General features: G+C 37.4%; 1 protein-coding gene across 3 annotated transcripts in view; it reads left to right on the top strand.

The window, feature by feature from the left end:
- Positions 1 to 26,386, top strand: part of daam1b (dishevelled associated activator of morphogenesis 1b) — a 74,752-nt gene that overhangs the window by 16,201 nt on the left and 32,165 nt on the right. For 2 of the 3 annotated variants that reach the window (XM_082147557.1, XM_082147555.1), the window contains exons 2-3: positions 20,156 to 20,428; positions 25,935 to 26,024. In XM_082147557.1, coding sequence (XP_082003683.1) covers positions 20,246 to 20,428; positions 25,935 to 26,024 — 273 coding nt within the window. In that variant the 5' untranslated portion in view covers positions 20,156 to 20,245. Of the gene's footprint in view, positions 1 to 7,037; positions 7,368 to 20,155; positions 20,429 to 25,934; positions 26,025 to 26,386 lie in introns of those variants that run through there. The other variant, XM_082147556.1, reaches the window with a different exon arrangement.

Below are 26,386 nucleotides of genomic sequence, written 5' to 3'. Positions count from 1 at the left end.
GTGGGTAGAGCCTTTCTCCAAACATTTAATTTGTGATATGAAGGGGTCTCTCAAGGCAGGGAGAAGTGGATCTGCGGTGTCTGTGGGAATTGCACATTCGCCATGCCTCTAGAAGATGTGGTTGTCGTGTGTGAGTGTAATTGGCGGGCTGAAACAGCAGCATGCATGCACAGTTTTTCTTAGAGTTTAGATATACTAAAATGTATTCAGAATGAAATTTGCGGCATAAAATATTAAAAAAATGCCACATGTTAAACATTCACAGTACAAAAAGACATTCTGTTCTTGGAGCTTGTTATTTTAGAACAGTTTTCCAATATCAAGTCATGAGTTTTAGAACAGGTTTTGATTTTTATTGGTGGTAGTAGAGGCTGTGTCCGAAAGCTTAAAAATGCTGCCTTCGGAAGCTCCATTCCAATGTAGGAAGGCATCAAGGCACGTCCGAATCCAATGATAGCTTCACTTCCTGTCTCCTGCAATACCTTCATTAATACAATTTTTAAGCAAGCATATGTGCATAGATGTAGGCAGTCTTCGCTGCCTTTGACATCCCACAATCCTGTACTTTCCATTCTGTGAGAGTTGAGCTAAAAGAAGTTGAAATAACAAATACAAACTGAAATTAAATTAAACTTATTTCAACTAGTTGCCAAGGAAACATTTGTCTTCATTTATTTTAACTTGACATGATAAATTAGAACTGAAACTGAAATAAAATGAATAAAAAAATACACACTTAAAAAAAAACTGAATGAAAAACGACAAAAAAACATGCAACAAAATTACTGAAATGAAAATGAAAAATATAATGATAAAAAATAATTTGAAATATTAATGAAAACGAATAGAATCTTAAAGGGATACTTCACTGATTAGCATAAAGCTTTGTATCAGTAAAAAACAGGTAGTATTTTCAAATGACCGTGCTTCCCTCCCTCATGTCCCCCTGAGATGAGAGATTTCTGTACTGTGTGTCTGGAAAAAAAACTCAGATGACGCAAAAATCAAATTTTTTCCATTATCGGAGGCTTTTTTGGCCAGAGGCGAGAGACTACAGCCAGTGGTAGGAGCTAGTTCCGCATGTTTTCAACCCGCCCATAGGAGGTGGGATCTCACGATAAAACGGCGTCTTTTCAGTTTCGAGTCAACTGGTAGCCTAGTTGTATCATTTCTTCCGATACTGCCCTCTGTAACCGTTAGGCGTGGCTTGGGAGTGGCCTCGTAGGGCAGCGAAGCAAGTGCATTCTGGGAGTTGTTGTCTTTCATCCACATGAGCCAAAAATACATTTTCTAGCTTTTCTCAGTCTAGAAGGCACCAACTTCTAAAATAATTTCACATATCTACTACATAAATGACCCAATTTAAATACACATTCATCTTTCCAGCGGTGAAATATCCCTTTAATGGTGCTAAAATAACTGGTATGATAGTCTTTCGTTATCCATTTGTTTCACATTTTGTGAAAACATAGCTGTGTCTGTGAATAGTGAATAGGCCTTTATCTGCCACATGCAACCACATTTAAATAGTTTTACCACCTTATGAAGTATATTACTCCCAGAGGTCACAAGGGATTACCAGACAGGGTAAAAAAAAGTGGTTTGTGCACAGCTCCATCAGATAACTTTAATTCAGCTCACTTACAGGCGGAAACAACTCCATAAAAGTGAAACCGAACGACCCCTCTGTGTCTGCACAGCTGCGGCCCAGACATGGCATTGTGCTGCAGGCGTGCGGGGTGTTCAGGAGATGTCTATCTCTGAGAGGAGATTGAGATCTCGTTACGGCTTTGACGGCAAGTCTCCGAGCATGTTCGGCAGCAAATTTGGCAAAACATGCCACAGATTTTGGCAGCGAATTGTGCATCATAGGAACTGAGCTAAATGATCCTTTTCGCTACACTAAATAGACTGTGGTGCATGTTACTATTTGTCGTTTTTCTACCTGTCGAAAGTATCTTGTAATATTTTCTGGAGGTGTTCCACTACACAACATGTACGATAATTAAATTGGCCACAGCTCTTTAAACCTGAATTCCAATAGAAACATGACACTTTCTCCTAGATATTTGGAATTAAAGCGTTATCCTGAATCACACGCTGAATTTTTATGAGGTACAATGACTTCATCTGAACAAGACAGCAATCCAGCTGTTTGAGGTTATCATGATGATGTGTTTTCTCATCGTTGATAACAGTGTAGTCAACCATGTCGGTCACATAAAATGTATTGTGAAGTGGTTCTGCAACGAGAGCCTCATCATCATATCGGATGGAGCTTGGAGGCATGCACAGGCATCAAGTGCAAGTTGCCCTTCTCTTGGTTGGCTGATTTAAGCAGATTTCCAAAAAACAAATCCTTTTCATAGCCACAATAACAGATGATAATATTCTAAAGTAGCTTAAAATGGGCAGCTTCCTGCTTATTTCAGTGGCTTGATTTAGACCTTACAGTTTTCATCTATAAAATAATTTTCCACTATTCTTGGGATACACAATGTAACCACATTGGTTAATGGACAATATTTGATATTTTTTTGTGATCATATTTATTGTAAAAATTAATAACTTTTATTTGTTATAAAAAGTTTTTTTTTTTTAAACGAAGCAAACGGTTAAATGGAATCTTTTACAAATCGTAACAAATCCATTTTTATTTTAGTATTATGTATATTAATATTATATTTTTTTATTAATTTTAAATGAGCTTTTATTTTATATTTTCAGGTTTTCAATTTTAGTTATTTCTTAGTAATTTAATGTTTTTTTATACATTTTATTAGTTTTGTTTTTTAAAGTGTTTCTAAATGGTTTTAATTTATTTTATTTCATTTATTAAAATTAAGCTTATTTTAGTTAGTAATTTTAGTACTTCAAAATAAACTTATTTAAGGTAGTTGCTAAGACAACAATATTATTATTATTTCTAAAATGTTTTTTATATATATTATTTTATTTAAGCTTTATTTCAATTAAAAACATTTTTTATAATTTGTTTTATTTAACAATAACAACACTGGTACAATATAATGTTGTGTTGCCTAAATTCAATTGTGGCATTTACTGTAAAATTATTCATTTTCGGTTTTAGTAATTTTTTTTATATATATTTTTTTATTTACACACAATAATGGCTTATTTGTACGAAGCAGAATTTGTAATAATGGTGCATCCCTAGATATCTGTATTGCCCAATATTGTATTCTGTTTCGGTGGGTTTGTCACGTGTTTTAGTTCTGTTTCCATGGTTTTTCATTGATTGTTTGAGTCACTGCACCTGTCATTCATTTCATTGATTATTAGTTGTCATCTGTATTTAAGCCCTGTGTTTTGTTCAGTTCATATGTCCATTCATACTTCCACATAAAAAGATCTGCACCCTGGCTCAAAAGCTACCAGCCCGATAGCCCATCCTCTCCTCGTCATCGTCAAGCTTTCTTCCAGTCCCTCTCATGGCTATTCCGATGGGAATGGGGTTCGTCTGTTATTGCAGCTGCCGGCAGTACTTTTGCGAGCAAAGCAGATGCCTGTCATGTTACCGTGTAGTTGATTAAACAGGTGAACTGAGTCTAGCTATTAGCATATTCCTTACACATTGTCAGTTATTAACCAAGCCTTATGAAGTGGAATTAAACAGTAGAGTAAAAGCTTTGCCAGAGGGACCAAATACAATCATATAAAGTAGGCTGTCTGCAAGTTATATTGTTTAGCAGTGTGTGTTTGTGAATTTCTAGCTTAGAGACTCCCGAACATGTCATGCTTAACTGCCGTAAAAACAGTACTAGCACAGACGGGTAGAGCACACGATCTTAATTATTAGTTGATTGACAGCTACCACACTCGCTCCACTATTTAACAGGCTGTCGTCAGTTGATTATCAAGGGTCAGCAGAGGTTGTGGGTACTCCAGACAAGCTTTCTACAAGCTCCATGGGAGGGTGGCTTCAGTGTTTTGTTCCCTGCTCTCCACGTTTAGTATGTTTGCAGCTGCCACATGGTCTTCTCTGCCAAACATCAACAAAAGATATTACACCCCCTACCATCAGATTTTCCCCAATTTGCTATTTAAGCTATTAATCCAATTTTCTGCTTATTGAAGAAGAAAATTGTTGAAGCGTTTGGCATTAAGCTGCAAAGTAGGACAAGTCCAGTCAATAATGGATGCTAGACATGAAGTTCACAAAAATTCAAATGCAAGGGGGAGAACATTTTGGTTTGACGGAGAACTTGAAATTCAGAGCGATTGCTCTGTTAGTGCGGTTAATTTGAATAAGTGTAAACGCTGCCATCTGAACCCTGGTGTGCACCAAACAAGTGGACCAAGACTGCTGAAGAGATGGATCTCAGTCCGCTTCCAAAAGAACTCTGGTGCAGTTCGATTGAAATATGAACGCAACATGGACCAAAGACATGTTAATGAACCAAAAACGGGACATGATGTCACAATATGCCACCCTAAAAAGGAGAGAATGCTCAAGTATACCTGTTTTTTCTCATCATAGTAGCGATGTTGCCCATCACATTTCGGTACAGGCATCAGAACCGCGTCGTCTCACAGCAAATCTCCGTTGACTCCTTTACACATTTTATAAGCTCTTCACAAGTTCTCAGCCATCATGTATAGGCTATGCACATACAATGAGCACATTTAGCCCAGCACACACCCCCAGCACACAGCATTGTTTTGGATGTTCGGCAAGTTCCATCACGAAATATAAATAATAAAAGCCGACCAATCAGGTTGTGAACGTATCCCATGCCTTTAGGTTCGGTGTCAAAATGCCAATGTGAACGCTAAACGGACCAGGACTAAATGTTTTTTATTTGTGTACCTGTGTGTGTATATATGAAGAGTTCAGATGCAAAAGCCTCTAAGTGCCATCTGAAATTTTCTTCTAGAATGATCATTTTTATCAAGCTTGTATATTTAAGTTCAGTAATTTCACTTAAATGACAATTAATAGGTAATTTTCATTGCCATTTAAGTGAAATTACTGAACTTAAATATACAAGCTTGATAAAAATGATCATTCTAGAAGAAAATTTCAGATGGCACTTAGAGGCTTTTGCATCTGAACTCTTCATATATAAATATATATATGAAAATAAGTTTGTTTTAATTTGGTTTTGCTCCAGTCCAGTACGTCACAGCCACAGGAAACCAAGATGCAACTTGCTAATGCAGTGGCAGGTGGTATTAGGGGGAGGGGACATTGATATTTCCCCTGCTCCCTATTTTTGGTCCCTTTCTCTAGAAGAGATTGATTAATTGATACTTTTCCCCTACAGAATGTTTTTGTCAGTTCTCTATTTTTTCCCCTTTAGCTTGAGTCCTCTGGACACATCTGTTAACATACTCTGAACAAAAGAGTTAAGATGATGCTCAGCCTGCTAAAACCACAGATTCATTGACTCTTTCACTCTCTCTTAAACCGCTCCCCCAGACCCCCACATAGACTCTCTCACACGCTGTTACGTTCCCCTAACTGTCTAGGGGTTGGAAGGGAGGTAACAAAGAAAAAAAAAAAACATAACATAAAAAAAAAAGAGGAAGGCGAGAACACACAGAGTGAAGACGACACCAGATGATATATATAATCAAAGAAAGGATTTTATTTACAAAAAAAAGGACAGGTTACTAGGGATCAATGGCTCAGGGGAGAACAAGGTCTAAAATAACAAACAAAAGGAGTCCTAACTAACCTAAGAAAGGTTAAAAAGAAATAAACAACATAAACTTCCCTCAACTCCCTTGCTATACAAAAACAGTAATAAAAGAAAAAGGCACTCACCCCCTACAGCTTCCCTCACAACGGTATACTAAACAGGTAACAAGAACACAATACCTTCTGCTTAATTTTTAGTTGAAGTGAGATCAAGATCACTTAACACAGGTCACTGCTAAACTCAGTTAGCCACCGCTAACTCACAACTGAATGTCAGAAGTTTCACAACAGAGGTCAATCTGGAGCAGGGGAGAAGTGCGTCTCACTGCTGCAAACACTGGACTGCCCCATTATACTCTAGTCTCAGGCACACTCAGTCACAAACCAGTTACAGGTGCTGATGATTAGGCCTGAGAGCGAGTAGAGAGAGAAAGAGAGACCGCAAGCAAACAAAAACACACGCACACAACCACGTCCACCCTTTCAGAAGTAAAGTAAATCAAAGAAGTTCAGGAAAAAAATATCGTAATAATAATAATAAATAAATAAATATGTCCTTGGACGTAACACACACACACACACACACACACACACACACACACACACACACACACACACACGCACACACACTCACACTCTCTCTCACACACAGGTTGTGTTTTCATGTTTTATGGGGACTTTCCATAGACATAATGATTTTTATACTGTACAGTCGTTATATTCTATCCCTATACGCTAACCCTACCCCTAAACCTACCCATCACACAAAACTTAATGCATTTTTACATTTTCAAAAATCATCACTTGGTGATTGATTGATAAGCTTTTTTTCTCTTGGGGACCAAAACATTTCCCCACAAGGATTTCGGATGTTATCATCTTTTTGGGGATATTTTGTCTCCATAACTTAGGATTTACCTGAGACACACATACACACACACACACACACACACACACACACACACACACACACACACACACACACACACACACACACACACACACACACACACACACACACACACACACACACACACACACACACACAACAAACAAGCTAATCTAAATGGGCACATTCCATAGACATCTATTGTTTTTTATATAGAACTAGTTATAAATAGTAATACTATATATAACCTATCCCTAACCCTGACAGAAAACTTTAAGTAGGCACACACACACACCTGGGTTGTCTATTTCACAGCCCTTCTCTAAACAAACTGTAAACAGTGCTGCAGCAGAACAAGGAGAGATAGAAAGAGGGGGGAAGAAGTGAAAAGCAGTGGGTGGAGTCTAAACTCTGTGTCCTATGAGAGGCCTGGGTGTTGAAAAGAGGCATGGCTTGTTGATAGTAACATCTGTGCCTGTGTTCTCAGAGAGAGAGAGAGAGAGAGAGAGAAAGGAAAAGACAAGGGGGTGGTGGAGCATTTGTATGAGATAGGCTGTTGAACAGCGGGGTGACGCCGCATGTGTGTTTACCGGTGAGCCGAGGAGGATCGCTCTCGCTGTCTGATATGGAGGCATTCTGGGACTGATCTACAGCACGTTTATGTTCAGAATGACTCCGGTTACCAAAGTGACAACCTTGAATTTACATGCTTTTCAAGCCTTTTAGAGAAGATCCTTTGCTCTCCTGGAGCCAGTCTTGTTTCCTCTTGAGGGATGTAACATTAAACGGACCGTAAGCGAAGGCATAAAGGGGTAAGTTAACACAAGCAGAGGTCTTTCCGTCTCATGACATTCTGAATGAACGGTTGTGGTTTGATTTTTGTGATTTTTATTTCCCTGTGTTGTTCTTTAGCTGTGACGGCAGCTGAGCTGTTTTAATAGCTCGTAAAGCCTTGAAGGGCAGGTGTGCGTTTGCTCACTGAGCGGTGTGGACGTTGGACGGCTCTGCAGTGCTGATAACATGCTAGCTTGTCCACCGGCTTCGGCCCTTGAGCTCTGGCTGATGTGACAAGGCATGTGGCTGTCCTTTAATCATGCAAATTATGCATAAAAATAATAAATGAGGGTCGTAGGCATCCATTTTAATGTGACTGGACTGGGTGAGCGGAGATAAGGAGATTGGTGAGAACAGAGATCACCTTGAAAGCAAACTGCTCTCGTCGCCTTATCACAAATTGTTGAGATTTCCTCACTGCTTGTCTTGAGTGTGTCTGGCTGCGTACTCTCTCAAGGGTTGTGCTGACAGGAGAACCAGTTGGTTTTTTGCTTTAGTACAGCATAAGTGATACATTTTTACTGTATTTTTTGGTTTAAAATTCTGTTTGGAGCACTACCCCACCCTCAGAGGTATCTAGGTTAAGATTGAGGCTAAGATTATGGTTTCAATGCAGCAGCCTCTGAAGCTTCTCTCTCGTCCTATCTTTCACCTTTTTATTCTTTAATAAATTGCCATCTTTTGGCTGTAGAGATTTGAGAGGTGTCGTTCGTAATTAATGTGAACATTCGGGCTGATTTCTGCTGACCCATCAACTGTCTCATATGCTAATGGCTCGTTTAAATATTAAATGGTTTTTAATAAGAAGGTGTGGCTCACCCTAGGGATTGCTGGATCTCGTTTAATTAAGCTGACAGATTCTTATTTCACTGGCGCATATGAACATTGCTAGGTAGAAGTCATCAAATGTAAATTCATAATTTTTTGTGGTTGTCCTTGGATTAGTGCAAGAAAAAAAGGGTTTAATGCCGGCCGGTAATACATGTGCTGGTTGCCATGGCAACAGCAGGGCAAGGGAGGGATGGATAGCATCCTCAGCGCAATGTTTGTTACACGTGTCAGCTCTGTAACATAATTCTTTGTTATTACTAAATTTATGATTATTTTGTGTCTGTCTTGTGTTGTATTTATGTTGAAAGTGTATAGTGATTTAGTTTTTGGCAAATGGAAGAAGGTGGCTAGTAAGTGCATAAAACATTTTTCTCATCATATATCAGTGTGCTTAACTCATCTGTTTCAGCGAAAATTCTGTTTCGTTAAGGATGTCTCTAGTCTTGAGGGAAGTGTACTAGGATCAAATTAACATTCACAGTGGTCAATGGAGTCAGCGAGCCGCCATACATCTGAGTCAGGTGTCATTTCCTGTCATTCAGTGTCTCAGAGTTCACCGGTATCTCTCTGCTGAACTCCTTCCTTCTCTTATCCAGGACCAACGCAACTCTCATGGCCCCCAGGCCGAGGCAAGTTCAGACTTCCATCTGCAAACATATTGCCTGCTGTTATTGAGCTCATTGTGGTTTATATTGACTCACCATTTCAGGGTTTTATGCGTTTAAACCAGAACAGTGAAACATAAAATCTGAATTTCTCGAAATTGCAAGGTGGGGCATAGGCCTATCAAGGTGGGCTGTACATTTGGTACCAACAAAAGTGCTACTAAAGTACCACAGTATTTTATCTAAAATTCTGGTCTATATTGATATTTATGTATCAATAACAACACTGCTGATAACCAATAAGTGAATTAAAAATAAAACACAAAAAAAATTAATTGTGAAATATGAAAAATGTATTTGTTTTGAGATCTGCTAAAGATTGCTTTGTACAGAGATATTAAATTATTAGTGTTTTAACTTTAAGTATGTAACTTATAGGGTTAGTTCACCCAAAAATGAAAATTGTATCATCAATTAATCGCCCTCATGTCGTTCCAAACCCGTAAGGCTTTCGTTCAACTTTGGAACACAAATGAAGATATTTTAATGAAATATGAGATATTTCTGTCCCTCCATTGACAGTCTATGCAGCTACCAATTTGACGATTCAAAAAGGTCATAAAGAGATTGTAAAACGAATCCATCTGAATGGAGTGATTTAGTCCAAATTTTCTGAAGAGACAATCACTTTATATGATGAACAGATTTAATTTGGTCTAATCCTTTAAGATTAACTTTAACTGCCTTTACATGACAGTTATCTAAATGGTAAGATAGGAGAAATAAGCATACATCAAATATTGAGTCTCAGCATATTAGGGCTGCACAATTAATCGCAATGAAACGCACGCGATTTGGCAAAGGCTGTGATTCTTTTATGCGCAGCTTGTCAGTGCAGCACGGCTGATCGGTAGTAAACGCTGCTCCATCTGAACACCAGAGAGCGCTCTCTCGCAGACACGGCAAATATGCCCCGCTGCAGAAGTACGATAAACGCAAATCATTCCAGGAAATCCCTATCAGGCATCATACTATCTGTAGCTGAATAAACAGAAGATTGAAACGATTTGATTAAACATGACTAATAAACACACAACTGCCTTATTCTGTATAAGAAGCCACATCATCTCACAGAAGGATGCTCAATGAAGCGTTATGTCGCTATGAAGTGTGTTTGGAGTTTATTAGATATTGTCGTTTGTTGGACAAGAGGTTTATAAATGCTTCTCATGTTTGGAAAGATGTTAGATGCGTGTTGCTTTTTCAAATGCACGTTATAAGTGACTCAAACTCACAGTGCTTTCAGATGGAGCAGCGTTTACAGAACCGTACATCAATGACAAGCTGCGCATAAAAACTAATCACAGCCTTTGCGATTTCAAAATTGCGATAAGCCAAATCGGTTGAAATGTGATTACATGTAAATTGCGATTAATCGTGTAGCCCTACAGCATACATTTTATATCCAATATAGTTTATCCAAAACCAAAACATAAATAAAAAAAAAACATTTGGGCCAATAACAGATATTGTGCATCCCGAGGAAAAATAAATATCTAAATTAATATGACCTAGATGCCAGTACATTGAATTTAACTGGTTTTACATGGTTTAGGATTGGTTTTTGGCCAGGGTATAGATAGAGAACCCCTGATAGAATGATCACCATTCTGTTAAACCCAGTTTAGCCTGGTCTCTCAGATGGGAGTGTCGGTGTGGAGAGGAATGCTCATGCTTTTGACTGTTGTGTGTGTGTGTGTGTGTGTGTGTGTGTGTGCGTTCTTGTGTATGCCGTTTGACCAAGTGTCGAGAGGGGGGATGGTGGTCTCATTGTCTGTAGAACATGTTTGACAGGCTGTCTGCAAGGGGGAGCAGCTATTCAACCTCTTCATCTTCTCCTCCTGTTTTTCCTTCTAAATTACCCCTGACAGGAGGGAGTGTGGAATCTGAACCCCAGCTTTGGGTTCAATTCGAAGGAATCCCTGCCTGGCCAACACCATGAAGCTATCTCCGCTCTTCCATCCAGATACCGTGTTTATTAAAACATGAGGGGGAGACATAGCGGTTAGCCTGATAGCTACCACCACCCTCATGATTAATAAAGGGCTTTTCTCACAAACGTAGTTACTCATCACCTCTTTAGAAAGCTTCAGTCTATATCGCACTCTCAGGTCTGAGGGTCCTCATGCTTGGGAAGCACTCAATGCCTGTCCCCAGTGCTCCTCTCCACAATGTTGATTTAAGAAGCTATTTTAGGTGCGATCAGCATTACGAACTTATCGGTGTGTGAGATGTGTGTTGGACTGAGAAACGTTTTCCACCTCCCAAATGACACACTTGATGTGGACTGGCTTTGTGACCTTCACTTTTGCTCATTCGTGAAATACACAAGACCATAGTCTGTTCCATTTGTCATTTTATCTTTCAGAAAAGTGCTCCATTGTGACCTTTTTGCTAACTTTTGTGGACTTCACAGCGGAATATTACCCAGCAATCCCATTCATCATAGTGTAGACTTGGAGGATGGCAAGAACTGACATTGTAATTTGGGACATGTCCATTATTTCTCGATTTCTAGGCTTGGTTTGACCTCTTTTCTTTTAACTGAGAGTTTTATACAGTATTTATTGACCACAAAAGCTTTTATCAACGAGGCATCACTGCTCAATTTGCTGCTCAATAATATCAAGGCATAGTGGCCATTACTTAATGGCTGTTCACACTTACATCGATTTGCAGCAACAAATTGAGTGGAAGCTATTCTTTTTCAATGACAGTGGGTGATTTGTAGTGACATTAGCAACATCAATCATTGACAATGCATCTAAGTTGAGCGGAGGATAACTTTATGCAAATGGCCAATGAATGCAGCGACTATCGGTGGCAATGAAATCAGAAATTGAGTAGCAGCTCCTGCTATCAACCAACAGTATAGCGATCCTGTGACCTTTGCGATTTAATCAGTGTGAATACTCTTTAGTTGTAGAATTGCATTAATAATAACTAAATGCTTCAGACAAGTGAATTGGCATTCTTACAGCCATAAAACAGATTAACACATGGCCAGTACATAGTAAAAAGCTGCTATAACCCTGGATGCCCTGGTGTCAGCATTCTGAGAGAAAATCTGATTTGCTAGTCACTCCCATAACTGTCCCAGGCCAGGACACAGTGATATCTGCACCCCAGAAATGATCTTGTTGACGTTGGATACAGTGATGTACAGCATCCAGGCAACTGAATGTAAACATTGCCTACAATAATTCACATCTGTGAATTGGTGCAGACACTGTTGGACTGGAATTGCAAGTGCGTATTGTGCTTTAACTGCCACTGCGGCAGTTGTTGCAGTGTGTAGTTAATATTTACTATTTTATTTGTATTCTTATTTTATAAGAACTGTAAATTGTGGCAGACGCGTCCTCTACTGCATCCTTCGTGTATGATATAAAGTCTTCCCTTGCTAATCTGGGCATCACTCCAGCCAAGTTATCTGATAAAGTACATTTAGTTTTTGCTGAGTAGGAGGTGAGAAAATAAATGAAAAGATGGATGGAGAGAGAGAAAATAGAATGCTGAAACAGTGGGACAGAAATGCTTTTGTTTTGTACAGGCCTTCCTTATGAGGGGAAGACAATCCAGCCTGTCACAGTGGATAAATTAACACCTGATATGTCCTGACACATGGCTCTCATTCCTGTCATTCAACTTTTTCTGATGAACTGATGAACTGGCTGACTGGAAGGATGTTAATGTTGATCTCCAAACCAACAACAGACACTAAATGTCACTGTATCTCCTCCCTTTGTCTGCAGGTGTAGTGTTGCTATAGTTGGTTTAGAATGACTTGGGTGTGTGTGATAATCTCTTAAAGTTGAGTCACAATACATACAGCAGTATGTAATGAAATATGTAAACGGATACATGCAAATAAGAGGCTTGTGGCACAAAAACAGCCCTTTTCAGTAAATCTGACTGAACCCAGATGATTTAAGCTGTTTACAGCTAGATTCTATTTTGTGTAGATTAAATGTTATGTGTATGTACGTACATGCAATCTCCTTCATGTAAATTAGAGAAAATAATTCTCAATGGGCATTCCTGATAACCATTTTTGATTTATGGCAGTTCAGACTCAATGTAATAGCCAAAATATATCTCTTTTTTTCATAGAAAGTGCAAAGTAAACTTTTTGTTGCTGTTCTACTTGTGCGTGTGGCGTGAAACAGCCTTTGTTAAAACAGCATTGTCTTTTACAAGGAATATGTGACATAAAAACAACAGAAGCAGTCTAATGGGTGTTTGATTCGATAGCAGGCTTGAACCCAATTACCATTAGTGCCCTGAGGACACAGGAAGAGTGACAAGAGCGTGCATGATGAGATGGCAGTGGCGCTGTGCTGAGTTCGGCTGACAATGTGCGGAATGTGGCCTGTCAGGACAGGCCCACGGGGAAGTTAAACCCTCAGCAGGGCCAAAGGTGATCCGAGTTGGAAGATAAATGCAGTTACTGTACCGATCCGAACAGCAGTGGGCTTACAGTGGCGATCAACACTAAACTCCTTTGTATAAATCCCTTGACATCACCACTCCCCATTTTAATTGTCACAAACAAACAAAAGGTCTGAATTCTTGTGAAAAATGCTTAGTAACATCACACATACTCATACGTTTTGTCCACTGAAAATGTGCTTTTTGATGATGACAAAGAAAATTATATTTGTTAGATCAGTAATTCAAGTACTCGTGAAATGCTTAAACTTCCCTCTTTGGACAGTGTTGTCGAGAGTTGGGGAAGCTACTGTGAAACTGTAAACCCGCAAGCTATGAGCTGAGTCCATTTTCAAGAAACTGCTGAAGATGCATCTTTTTCGTCAACACTTCATCCATTGATACTAACACTTACTATGTATTTATAAAAAAAAACACACCTTGCTACGTGAACTGTGATAGACCAACTGGGACTTGTAACAGCACTAATTGTCGCCATATTGTTGGTTTGATTTCTTATATTGTTCTCCTTATTTGTAAATCGATTTGGATAAAAGCGTCTGCTAAATGATTAAATGTAAATCACAGCATGGAGTACAACAGTCGTGTTCCGAAAGTAAAAAATCTCATTCGTTTGCTCCATAGGGCAATTGATTTTGAGCGATAACTTTTAAACCTTAAAAGGCACGCTTACTGTGAGCTACGAGGTTGTTAAATCGATGGTGTATGCTTTTGTTGAAGCCATCAGCCTTGATTATTTCTACTTTTTGGTATTTTTATAATTGTGTTCAACAGCGGAAATTCTTGCAGAAACACTGCATTACCCATGAGTCTGCAGAGAAATCTCCAATTATCAGAGAATCTCAACTAGCATTCCCAGTGTCATTCACAGTGCTTAATGGGATTGTAGCATGGATAGTTCTTTCCCTCATTAAAGCCATTCAGAACACAGCTCTGTACTTTTGTCTTTTTGTCTCATTTGTAAAAAAAAGAATATTTTTTTGCTTCAAATCAAAGTAATGTCAGTCTACTAATTTAATGTGTTGGTTTAGTTCATGGCTTATAACTCGGAAACAAAAAATACTTTTTCCATTGTAAAATGGACAGGCACTTTTTTATTACTAAATAAAACTAGAAAAAAACAAATTGTCAGACAGCACTTTGCAAAATATTACACTTCAAAGAAAATTTAGGCAATGCACAGGGACCCGGGAATTGAATTGGTGAATCATTTATTTGAACCCTTTTCTTGTTAACAAACAAACCGATTCTGAGTGCTGTTTAGCCTAGCTGTGCTTAGCCTTGCTATGTGTGCATGATGAAAAACAGTGAAAAGGTAACTTGGTAAAGAAATATCTGGAGCGTAACAGCTATGCTCATTTTAAAATAGTCTAGCAATAATAACACTATACTTTTAGCTGTAGTTACTCCTCAAACCATGGTTCAGAGAGCTGTGACATGTCATAAAAGGGTTTTTTCTCTCTTCGCCGACTTCCTGTTTATCTTCTTTGGACTGACTATTTTTTTTCTGGTGGCTCATTTATTGTTGACATTCTTTCCATTTAGTTTGAGACATAACAACAGGGTTAATGTTTGAAGGACAAGGTAATCAGATTTTGATCATATTTCTTTTTGAGCTCTGTGTTTTAAGATTACTAAATGGAACAATTAGAGTCAGTCAGTAGATCATTTCTGATTCTCCTGATAGTACCTGTGTGTGAAGTCTCAAATATGTCTCAGTAAATTCTTCAGACTGCTTGTTCCTGCTCATATGTCTTCCAGCTAAGTACACCTTGCACTTCTATGGAAACAACAAGGAAGTGATTTACAGTAAACTCTTGACCCTACTGTATTTCACTCTAACGCTGCAGGCACATACTATAGGCACATAAATGCAGCCTTTATCGTGTTTTTAGTCTTTTGCATCAGCAGTAATTACTTATTGCTTAATCATTATCCGCCTGTAAAAGATTAAGCGGCGACCCCTGTGGCAGTCACATGGAGGAGTGGTGGTTTGTTTTTTATTTTATGCAAAGCAGTCAGGTCACATGATCGCCTCTGTTTTTTGTGTCAGCTGAATAGGAAGAAAGAAGAGATTATATTGTGTGTCAAGTCATAACTCCTTCGGTTTCAGTTTGCTATCTGGACTGTGAAATTTGGGCTGCTTAAATGGATGGCAAATGTTAAACAGTGATGGAATCAAATATCATATTAGGATGTATGATGACAGGTTATAGCCTCTAGGTTAGATGGTTTGTAGTTAAGGCAAATGTTTTGCAGTTTAGTTCTTTATTTACAGTAATCTAGCATAAAAAGCATATAAGCTCTCTGCTTGTTTCTGTCAGTTTTCTTAATAGTTTGTGACTTTGCACTGATAGAACTAGAAACATGGATTACCAAGAAATAATGTTGCAATAAACATTTCTTAAGTAGTATTGCATTTTTAGTATCTTAAAAAACGTTTGTCTTAGTGCTTGTCTGATGACTGTGAGAATGTCAGACTTTGTACAATTACTTTGCAATCTATTCCACTTTGGTGAAAATGAAGGTAATTTGTATGTGCATTGAATCCTCATTCATTTCATTGTCTCTTACTGTTGCAGTTCCAGCCATAACTACCTTTCTCTGGTCAGGGCCAATTGCAATGCAATTCTCCAATCACTACTTTGGAATAAACCACAGCATAGATTTCCAAAGACTGGGCAAGACAAAAAACAAAGACAGGCTGGATTGGCCATATCTGACTCGAAAATTCTAAATCCACCCAGTCTGTGTTGACCTACAACACACCACAGTACACACAGACCCTTAGGGCCGGGACACACCAAGCCGACAGTCGGCCATTAGCCAACATTGTGCAGTCGGTGAGCGTTGGTGGCTGATTGAGCATGTTGAATCGGCGTTGGACCGTCGGGAAAAGAGATCACTCTGATTGGCTGTCAGCTTTGTAAACCAGTGCATGAAAAGAAAAAGAAAAAGTGACAATGCAAGCAAATGACAAAGACGAGGGCACACAAAGAAGGCACTTATAAATTGACCTACATCTTCATCTTTTCGGGGCATTCCAATACGCAAATATTTTCATAACAACATGGTCATATGTAGCCTAAATATTATAAGACAAACTGATCAGCATGATTTAAATTCAAAATGGTAAATGAACACTGCTTTTTTATGGTTTTTATATTTGCATTCCTAGTTCAAATTCTCTTTTTTGAATGACAAACACAGACTACTGTCATCTGCTGTTGTGGACAGTTATTATCATTCACACAGGTGCAGAATGTTCATGCTTTTGGCCGCCGGCTGTAGTTTTTGCGGTGTTCAAGTGCAACTTTTTGCAGACTCCGCCTTTCATCGCCGCTAGTTCTTTGATGTCGGTTTGTTTTCTACCGGCCTTTTTAGAGTTATGGCACAGAGAGGTTTCTCATTTTACAGAGCAATAAATAAATTCTTAATCAGTATTTTTGTAGAAAGTAATATTTAATATTTATTTTAATATTTTAATTATTTTAATAGCATAATCAATTAAATAAATGTAATATTTTATGATACTTTTAAAAAATATTAAATATTTTTTATATTTATAATTTCTTTAGTAATTTCTTGATGAAATTTGAGAAGTAAACAACAACAAAAAATACACATAACCCTCATTGCTTGAAGATAGATTCTGTTTAAACAAGAAAAACAATGTTGCTGTGGTAAGAAAAAAATAAGCGTAATTAATTTAATAATAAATTAATAAAAATGAATATTAATAAAAAACCTTTTCAGAAATACATTTTTACTGGAAAAAATTACAAAATTACTTTAAGTGTGTGAACACAAACCATGTCGATAATGCGCCTCGATGGCATTCCTCTTATCAGAGACACTGATTACTCACGAGTCAAAATTGTTTTGATGCTAACCTTATGGTCGAATGCTGTTAAAAGGTTATTTTATTATCAGCTTGGAGTCAGCCAGAGGTTAGACAAGAATCTGAGCTAGCGTTGTAGCATCGAGTTTCCGGACAGCAGGTTAAAGGAGTCTCGGTGTACTCCAGGGCCACAGGTTTCTACCACAGGGCACATGTTGTGATATCACACCACAGAAGGGAAGGAATGCGGGGTCTTTCATGGAGTGAGGGATGATCTCAGAGTTCACTACCAGATCGCTCCTGTTGGTATGCAGGATGTTAGTAAGTGTAACCAGACGTTGACTGCTGGGTGAGGCGAGTAACGGATCAGCTGGATGAGCTGATGATGTTCATGGTTGGTCAGTAAGATTTTAAATGTTTTTGAAAGAAGTCTAATGCTTGCCAAGGCTGCATTTATCTGATCAAAAATACAGTAAGAACAGTAATGTTGTGAAATATAATTTCAATATTATTTTTTTATTTTAATATATTATAAAATGTCATTTATTTCTGTGATGGCAAAGCTGAATTTTCAGCAGCCATTACTCCAGTCTTCAGTGTCACATGATCCATATCCAGATTCATACTGTCACTTTTGAACAATTTAATGCATCCTTGCTCTTCAAACTGCATCTTGCATGTTTACCTCCGTTGCATTGCTAAAGTTTTCCTGAGGACAAAACATACAGTATTAACATGTAAAACCCATAGAGATTTAAGTTGTAGTTGGGATTGGAGCGACGCTAATTCCAGGGAGGGGCAGCTGGGAATTCCACTGTGGCAACGGACTGGCGGAGGGGCGTTACGTTCAGCTGTACTCCAGCTGTGTCGATTTATATTGGTGACCGACAGGCGGTGAAGGGGCATCGGTGCCAGACTCGCCCACTCAATGGAAGACTTGGCTAGGAGCATCTATATCTCCACCGAAGTTATTTGAAAACACTTTCTCTCATTCACTTTATTTTTTCTCCTAAGTTCCTCATTCCTCGTTTCTTATTTTTTCCTAGAATAATACTAAATCTTCTGTCAGGTTTTTATCTGGAATTGCTGGACCGTTTTCCCACAATACATTTCGCAGTGACCTCAGGGCAGCCATCTGTGATCAGAATCATCTTCCCTGGCCCACAGCCACAGGGCAAACTCACTTTATCTGCGCTGAAATGCCTCACAGGTGTTTGCACACACCTGCACGCCTGTACGCCTCTCGAAGGCAGAGAGTCTCGCTGGTTTAGCTGATTCAAAGTTGTGAGCGCTGTGTGTTCGTTGTTCAAACCATGTGTTGTTTATGTTTCCACAAATGCAAAGCCGTTAGGACAGCTGATGGCCCTTCTGCTGCTGGGCTTGAGTGGCAGATGTTGCTACACAGTGGATTCTGTCGTACACACATTGTTCTTATAGCAGTTGTTCATACTGCATTTTTGGAAAGTATGTCAAACATGAGAGGCTAGTCTTGGATTATTGAGTTTATTATAGAATGGCAATAGGGTCAATGACATGAAAGTCTTTTTTGGTTTAAATGTATCAATGTATTTAAAAAAAATACATACATATGTTTCTCATGCTGTACATGTATGACTTGAATACACCTCTTCTTTGATGAGCATATTTTTGGGGGGTATAAAATAGGGATGCACGATATATTGGCTACCATATCTGTATCGGCTGATATATGTTCATTTTTAATGTTATCGTTATCGGCCCAATAAGAAAATGTTGCCGATATATTAAAGCCGATAAATAGTGGATTATTTCCTTCAGCTGAGACACTTCAGATGCGCACTGTTTGCCATGATGGTTTTAAATTGCTTGAAATATGATTGGAATCACTTCCAAAAAGGAAAATACAGTAAAGTGCAACATGTGCTGTCATATAGGCTATATACAATTATACTGAGAGTATAATATAAAGAGAGGTAAGACTTTTGTTTTTGTAATCAGGCTCTCAAAAATTATATAAAAAATTGGATTTAGATTTATTGGCCAATACATCAGTAATCGGCTTTCAAATATAAATTATCGGTTATCGGTATCGGCCAAAATTTTCATATCGGTGCATCCCTAGCGTAAAATCAAAATGTCAGAATGATAGGCTACAACTGTCCTGATAATGAAAAATTAAAATTTTTTAAAAGAAAACCATAATGAATAATTTGTCATAATAGTTTATTATTATCAATAGACTATTATTATTATTATTATTATTATTATATATTTTTCAAATTCCTTGTTAATATTTGGAAAATATATTATAAATTTGACATAAAAAGGTTGTCATACAAAGTCATGTGCTCCAACAAACATGCAATAACCTGGAAAATATGTTTTCATATATAACATTTTAATATATTATAATAAATCTATTTTTAATTTTGTTTTGTTTTTACATTTTACAAAACGATACAAAGATTGCATTTCCAATATATTTTATATTATTTATTTATATTATTTTATAGATCTTCATATTATTTATTGTAAACACCCATTGACCCAATAAAGTAATTTAACTGGCAGTCTTTGTCCTCTTATTTGTCAAGTTTGGATCTTATGAAAAGCTTTTTATGAAAAGCCCGGGATTGCTTTTTCTATTGTCCTAAATTTAGATGTGGCCCTACACATGTGGATGCAAGATGTGTTAATTTGCACAGCCTCTATAATCCAATGTAGGGAGTGATGCATTGTGGTCCATAGTCACTCCTGTGATGTGGTTAGTTGGAATGAGCCAATCAGATGATTACATGCACGTTATGAGACTACTTGTGGTGTTGACTAGGCATAGCGGAATCATTCTGTGCTGACGTCTTCATTCAGAGTTTTAGATTAAGATGAACTGTTAGATCATTGGTTTGTTGCCTGGACTTTTTATCAGGGCTAATGAAAGTCTTTGTACTGAGAAAAGATCTCATGGCTTGACCGAAGTTTCTCTTTTTGTCTTCTTACAGGGCTGAGTGACCCAAGCTTTGCTCTCACCTGGGGGAGGACCAGCACTCCCTCATTCCCATCATCCCTTAATCCCCCGCTCTGAAGCAGCCATGGCGCCACGGAAACGCGGAGGCGGAGGGCATGGCGCGTCCTTCTTCTTCTGCTGCTTCCAGAGCAGTGACCACCCAGAGATCACCTACCGTCTGCGGGAGGACTTCGCCCTGCAGGCCATGGAGCCCGCGCTGCCCATCCCCAACTATGATGAGCTGGACGCCATGTTCTCAGAGCTGGTGGTAGGTGCAAACTTTTAACATTTCTGTACAGTTTTTTTCTCTTCAGATTTCTGTCAGTGAAGACCAATGAATCTGACATTTGTTAATTATAATAACAAACTTTAACAAACCTTAATAACAAAAGTTCCTTTCAGGAACAGACTTGTTTATTAATCTGCAAGAATTTATCATTTATTATATTATATTATATTATATTATATTATATTATATTATATTATATTATATTAATCACCATTTTTAGGTTTTTGAAAGACGTTACTTAAGCTCTCCAAGGCTGCATTTATCTGATCAAAAATACTGATACATTTTTTTTGTAAAATATTCAAATTAAAATAAATCGAGAACTCTGTATAAAATGGCTCCATTTGTTAACTTTCATTAACTTAATTAGTGAACTAACAATGAATAATACATCTTAAGCATTTATTAATCTTAGTTTATGTTCATTTCAGTATTTATTTACTAATACATAATTAAATTCAAAAGTTGTATCTGATAGTATTTTTATTGGACCATTCCTGAGCTAACAATAAAGTCTAAAATTTCAAAGTTCAAAAGAACAGCATTTATTTGAAATATAAATCTTTGTCTTTACTTTCACTTTTGAACAATTTAATGTATCCTTGCTGAATAAAAGATTTTTTTTTTTTAAGTATTGTAAAAATATGATATATTATATTAAATTATATTATTGTCCCATTGATAATAATAATGATAATAATATTTATTTATTTATTTACTTGTTTATTTATTTATTTATTTATTTAATTATTTAAGCTGCTATGGATATAATTTTTATATGTTGCAAGTATAGCTAATTAATGAAGAAACAAACCATTATTTTCCATATACTCAGTCCTTCTTTGTTTGCTCTCTAATTTAGGGTAACTAAAGAGCTGTAATTGATTAATCAAAAGTGTTGTCTTTAATCCATGCTTGAATAGAAATCGCAGCACTGTGGCATGCTTCTCTCTCTCTCTCTCTCTCTCTCTCTCTCTCTCTCTCTCTCTCTCTCTCTCTCTCTCTCTCTCTCGTCTCCTTCATCTCTGCCAGCTTCCACTTTGCACATCAATGGGCCCCATTGAGCGGCCTTGTGTCTTGGACTGCACTGCAGAGTAATTGCTTGTTTTTGGTCTGACCCATTCTTAACCTCTCTTTCCCTGTACTTGGGTTCGAATTGATGTACAACACAAAGCAGCAGCAGTTGCTCTTTTTTTCGCAGCCCTCACAGAAAGATTTCATGCTCTCAGCACGTGCCGTTCTGGCAAGTTATTGTTGAATTTGTAAACCGTTGTTGCGTAAGTGGCAACCTGCCTGCTTATTCACATAGTTTTGCATGAAAGTAATATTATGTTTTAGTAGAAGATACCTGGCTAATTATTTGAAGTACTATAGCTGACATTTATTCTGTTTTTTTGGAGGTTATTATGCAAATTTTGCTTCATGTCAGAGCTTGGCGAAGTCTTCTTACAAATTTATCATATTCAGCCCACTGAGGACATTAGAATTACAAAAATACACTCAGAACAAAGGGGCTTTTCAGGATAAAGTGAAAATAATGAGGTACATGGAGGGAGTTTCCATGCGATTTAGCTATGATATGTGTCTTTTTTCAGGAGATTAGATTAGGTCTGTTGTGTTAGAATTGGCCACAGATACATCATTTGAGTCTCATCCAAATATTGCATTATAATCCTTTTATGACACAGAATTAAAGGGATAGTTCACCCGAAAATGAAAATTCTGTCATCATTTACTCATTTTCAAGTTTTTCTAAATCTGCATGACTTACTTTCTTCTGAACAAAAAAGAGAATTTTAACAGAATGTAGCCTTATGGTAGCTCTTTTCCATATAATTATTATTCCATCCAAAGTTGCGAATTGTCTCAATGTACGAAAATTTTTAACATAGCATAAAAAATCTGCGAAAAAGCACCGTTTCCATCTCAAGGAATCGATATCCCAAAATGTGCATAAAAATAAGTGTATGGACTCAGCTTTTGTAATTGCATGGAAAAGAGGGACCAGCACATTTTTCCAAATTTCTACTTTTGTGTTCTTTGTATCCAAGAAAGTCCTACAGGTTTGGAGCGTAAATAATGACAGACCTTTCATTTTCAGTTGAACTATCCCTTTAACATCTGTTTAAACCATGAAGACAGATAATGCGGTTTATGGCTTCAATACACCATTATAGTGTAAATTGGATAATAAATGACCCCTTTTACTTAAACTCTCTTCATTGGTGTAATCTGAGAGTCATCCTACTGTATTCTCCATTATAGTGCAAGTTTATTTTAATCAAGAGTTGATTTGACAGCTCAATGACTTACTGTATAGTCTACACTAGAGAGTTCCTGTTCTACAGTGGACGTTTTCCTCATTTTGAGTGCTGAAAGGATTGGTATAGAGCATTGATGGATTGATGCACGCGGCCCAGGCTTTAATGTTTGTTCTGTGACTGGATGCTGGGGCTTGATGTGGCGTGTTGGGTTCAGATAAGGCAAGGTGTGGTTTTCTGCATGAATGGAACATCCTGGTTATAGTCTGGCTGCCCTTGACTGTAATGAGACACTGTATGCGTATTTTCTTCATGCTTATGTGCCGGGGATGTCTAGACTTCTGCTGACTGTGCAGCTCGTTTCCGTTAAAAGCAGGGGGATTCTCAGGAACACGAGAGATAGAAGAGACACCAGGCCGGATGAGAGGAACAGCAGCTCTTCCTCTCTCCTGCATCCCTGTGGAGCATCAGGGACATCACTGTCACCAAGAGCTGCCAGACAGGAAGCCATTACCAGTTTTGGCAGGCAGATCTCTGAGTAGCATTACATGCAGGGATTTACAGTGAGAGATGTCCGCTGAGCAGACTCTTTATTAGCTTCTGCTGCTGAAATGGACTGATCGATGGTGGATCTGTTCCTTGAACGTGGTCCACTTCAGATTGGAGAGCTCAAATTCAATCAACTTTGACTGTTGAAGCTATGTCCTTTTCCACTATAATGTGTGCAGTTGTTGATGTGTGATAGGATTTATATGATAATAAAAATCACTTTGTAAGTACAGTTCTGTTGGCAACCTTTTTTTTTAAAGAAATCAAATTAAAACGAAATGGATGCAATAATTGATCATTTATAATGTTACTAGTGATTCCCAGTTCAAATAAATACTGCTCTATTGAACTTTCTATTCATCAAAGAATCCTGAAACAATGCATCACGATTTTCTCAAAAATATTAAGCTGTTTTCAACATTGATTATAAGAAATAATTTTCTTGAGCAGTAAATCAACATATTAGAATGATTTCTGATGATCGTGTGACACTGAAGACTCGAGTAATGATGCTGAAAATTCAGCTTCAGAGGAATAAATTGCATTATAAAATATATTAAAACAGCAAACAGTCCCTAGTGGAAAAGAATGTATACCAAAATATTATTTAAAATACATTTATTTCATACTAAGTATACTACAAATCCATTAACATATTTACTGACATATCTCTGAGACATGAAAACTTTACATTTCTTAATATTAAGCCTTAAAATGTGATTAATATCATTATTAGTAAGGACAGTATGATCACTGCATAATATTAGTCTTTAAATGCAAGATATTTAAAGTGAACCTAAAGTGCTACTTGCACTAGTTCCACTTTAGCACAAACAAATATACTTAAGTAAATCTTTAGTTATGGCACTATTTCCGGAAATCTAAAGTGCGTTAAGTACAAAATTAGTTGTTCCACCCATGATCTGTTCACCCTAAGACACTCCAACATAACAGATAACAACAGATAACTTGCTTTGATGACTGAGGAGTAAGCAGCAATTGATTGATATTTACTTAGTACAGTTAATGATTAGCATTAGCACCTTACATTGGTATTTTTATTCATTTTTAACTATTACCGTATAGGTGTATATAAATGTATGTATGAGTAAATATGAAATGTATTTGTAGTATACTTAGCATAAAATAAAGTATTTCAGATACATTTTACACTAGGGGTTATTTTAAAATATATACAATATTACCGTTCTTACTGTGTTTTTGATCAAATAAATGCAACCTTGGTGAATATAACAGACTTTTTTCAAAAACATGAATGCACTAATTGTTTTACATATAACCTTTAACAATTATTTTACATTCACTATAGGAGACTATGGGAAAATCTTGCCATTTTGTGTCCCTGGAGGACAAGAGAATGGTGCTTTATGATGGAAACACCCTCATGTCATGAAAGACATGATTGTGTCATGAAAGTGTCTGATTGTACACTGATTCAGTTGCATGTTTCAGTGAATGGATTGCTGTCCTGTATACATTGTAATATGAATATTTTCGTTTGTGTGTGTGTGCAAGTGGAAAATCACAGTGGAATCGCAAGTTCGCATGGGACTCCCATGTCGAGAGCAGCTAACAAACAAACCAGGACAAACCACAACACAGTGATTGTTGTGGTGTACTGCTATTTCAAGGACAAAACAAAAAGGAAATTACAAGTGGCAGAAGTTTATATGTAGTACTTTCATTGCCAAAGCCGTTGATTGTTCAGTCGTCAGTCCTTTAGTGTTTCCAACAGGATTGAGCAGAATTCACCATGAATTTTGATGAATTTTGATGAAATCAGAGTCAATGACAGAGGAATTTACTGAATTACAATTTACATAAATTCAACAAAATCACAGACTTAAAAAATATAGTAATATTGTGAAATATTATTACAATTTAAAATAATTGTTTTCTATTAAAATATGTATTAAAATGTAATTTATTCCTGTGACGGAAAGGCTGAATTTTCAGCATCATTACTCCAGTCTTCAGTGTCACATGATCGTTCAGAAATCATTCTAAAATGATGATTTGCTGCTAAAGAATTTATTATTATTATCAGTGTTGTGCTGCTTAATATTTTTGTGGAAACGGTGATTAATTTTTTTCCACAAGAACAAAAAGAGACGTTAGTGTGTGTACTAATGACTCACAACCCTGGCATGCATGAATATATATATATAATTTGATTATAAAACAAGCATTGACATTTTCATTAGTTAAGAAAAAACTTCTATTAACTGAGATATATCCAGTGTAATCCATATGATACATATCCTTTGTGTTTTTCAAACTCAAGTCAAGCAAAGTTCAAGTCAACTTTGATTTATTATCATTCCAACCATATACAAGTATACAGTGGAAAGAAATGTCATTTTACCAGGTCTGCAGTGCAAATCACCACTTAGTCTTCTATCACAGACGTTTTCTTCTTTTTCTGTCAGTTTCCTCTGTGTCCTCTCTGCTGGAGGATGGGAAGAAAGTATTTGTGGGTAGGGAGAAAGTTGGAAAAAAAACAAAAAACATTCTGTGGTTTCCACATGCTGTTATCATTGGTTTGTGGGTGGATATTGACCCTGCCTCGAGGGATTTACAGTTTGTTTTTGCCATGTCCAGGTTCAAAAATATCTAATCTGTCTTCTCTCTTTTTGTCTTTTTCTTTCATTCAGGATGAGCTGGACCTCACAGAGAAGCACAGAGAGGCCATGTTTGCCTTACCAGCAGAAAAGAAATGGCAGATATACTGCAGCAAGAAGAAGGTTAGACCTCCAACATTAGGCCATAGTGTGTGTGCGTGTGCGCGCGTGTGTGTGTGTGTGTGTGTGTGTGTGTGTGTGTGTGTGTGTGTTTTTCCCCATCATCCTCAGTTGAAAGTTCAGTGCACCAGATTACACTGTCATCCTGTCAGAACGGTGTTTAAACATCTCATATATCAAATAGCTTGACGTAATCACCCCTCTGTCTGAAAGAGAAAGGATTCTGACTTAATGCCCCTTATCTTCACTTTCCCTGCTTTAAAAACGGCTAATCTATTAAATGTTTCCATTTATCTCTTCATTATTAATTACATGCCAGCAGAACTTAAGGATAAGTGGACATTTAGACTTCTTAAAGACAAGAT

The sequence above is a fragment of the Leuciscus leuciscus genome (genome assembly GCF_965113295.1).
Source record: "Leuciscus leuciscus genome assembly, chromosome: 19".
In the NCBI taxonomy this organism is placed as follows: Eukaryota; Metazoa; Chordata; class Actinopteri; order Cypriniformes; family Leuciscidae; genus Leuciscus; species Leuciscus leuciscus.
This window is presented reverse-complemented; position numbering and strand designations above follow the sequence as displayed.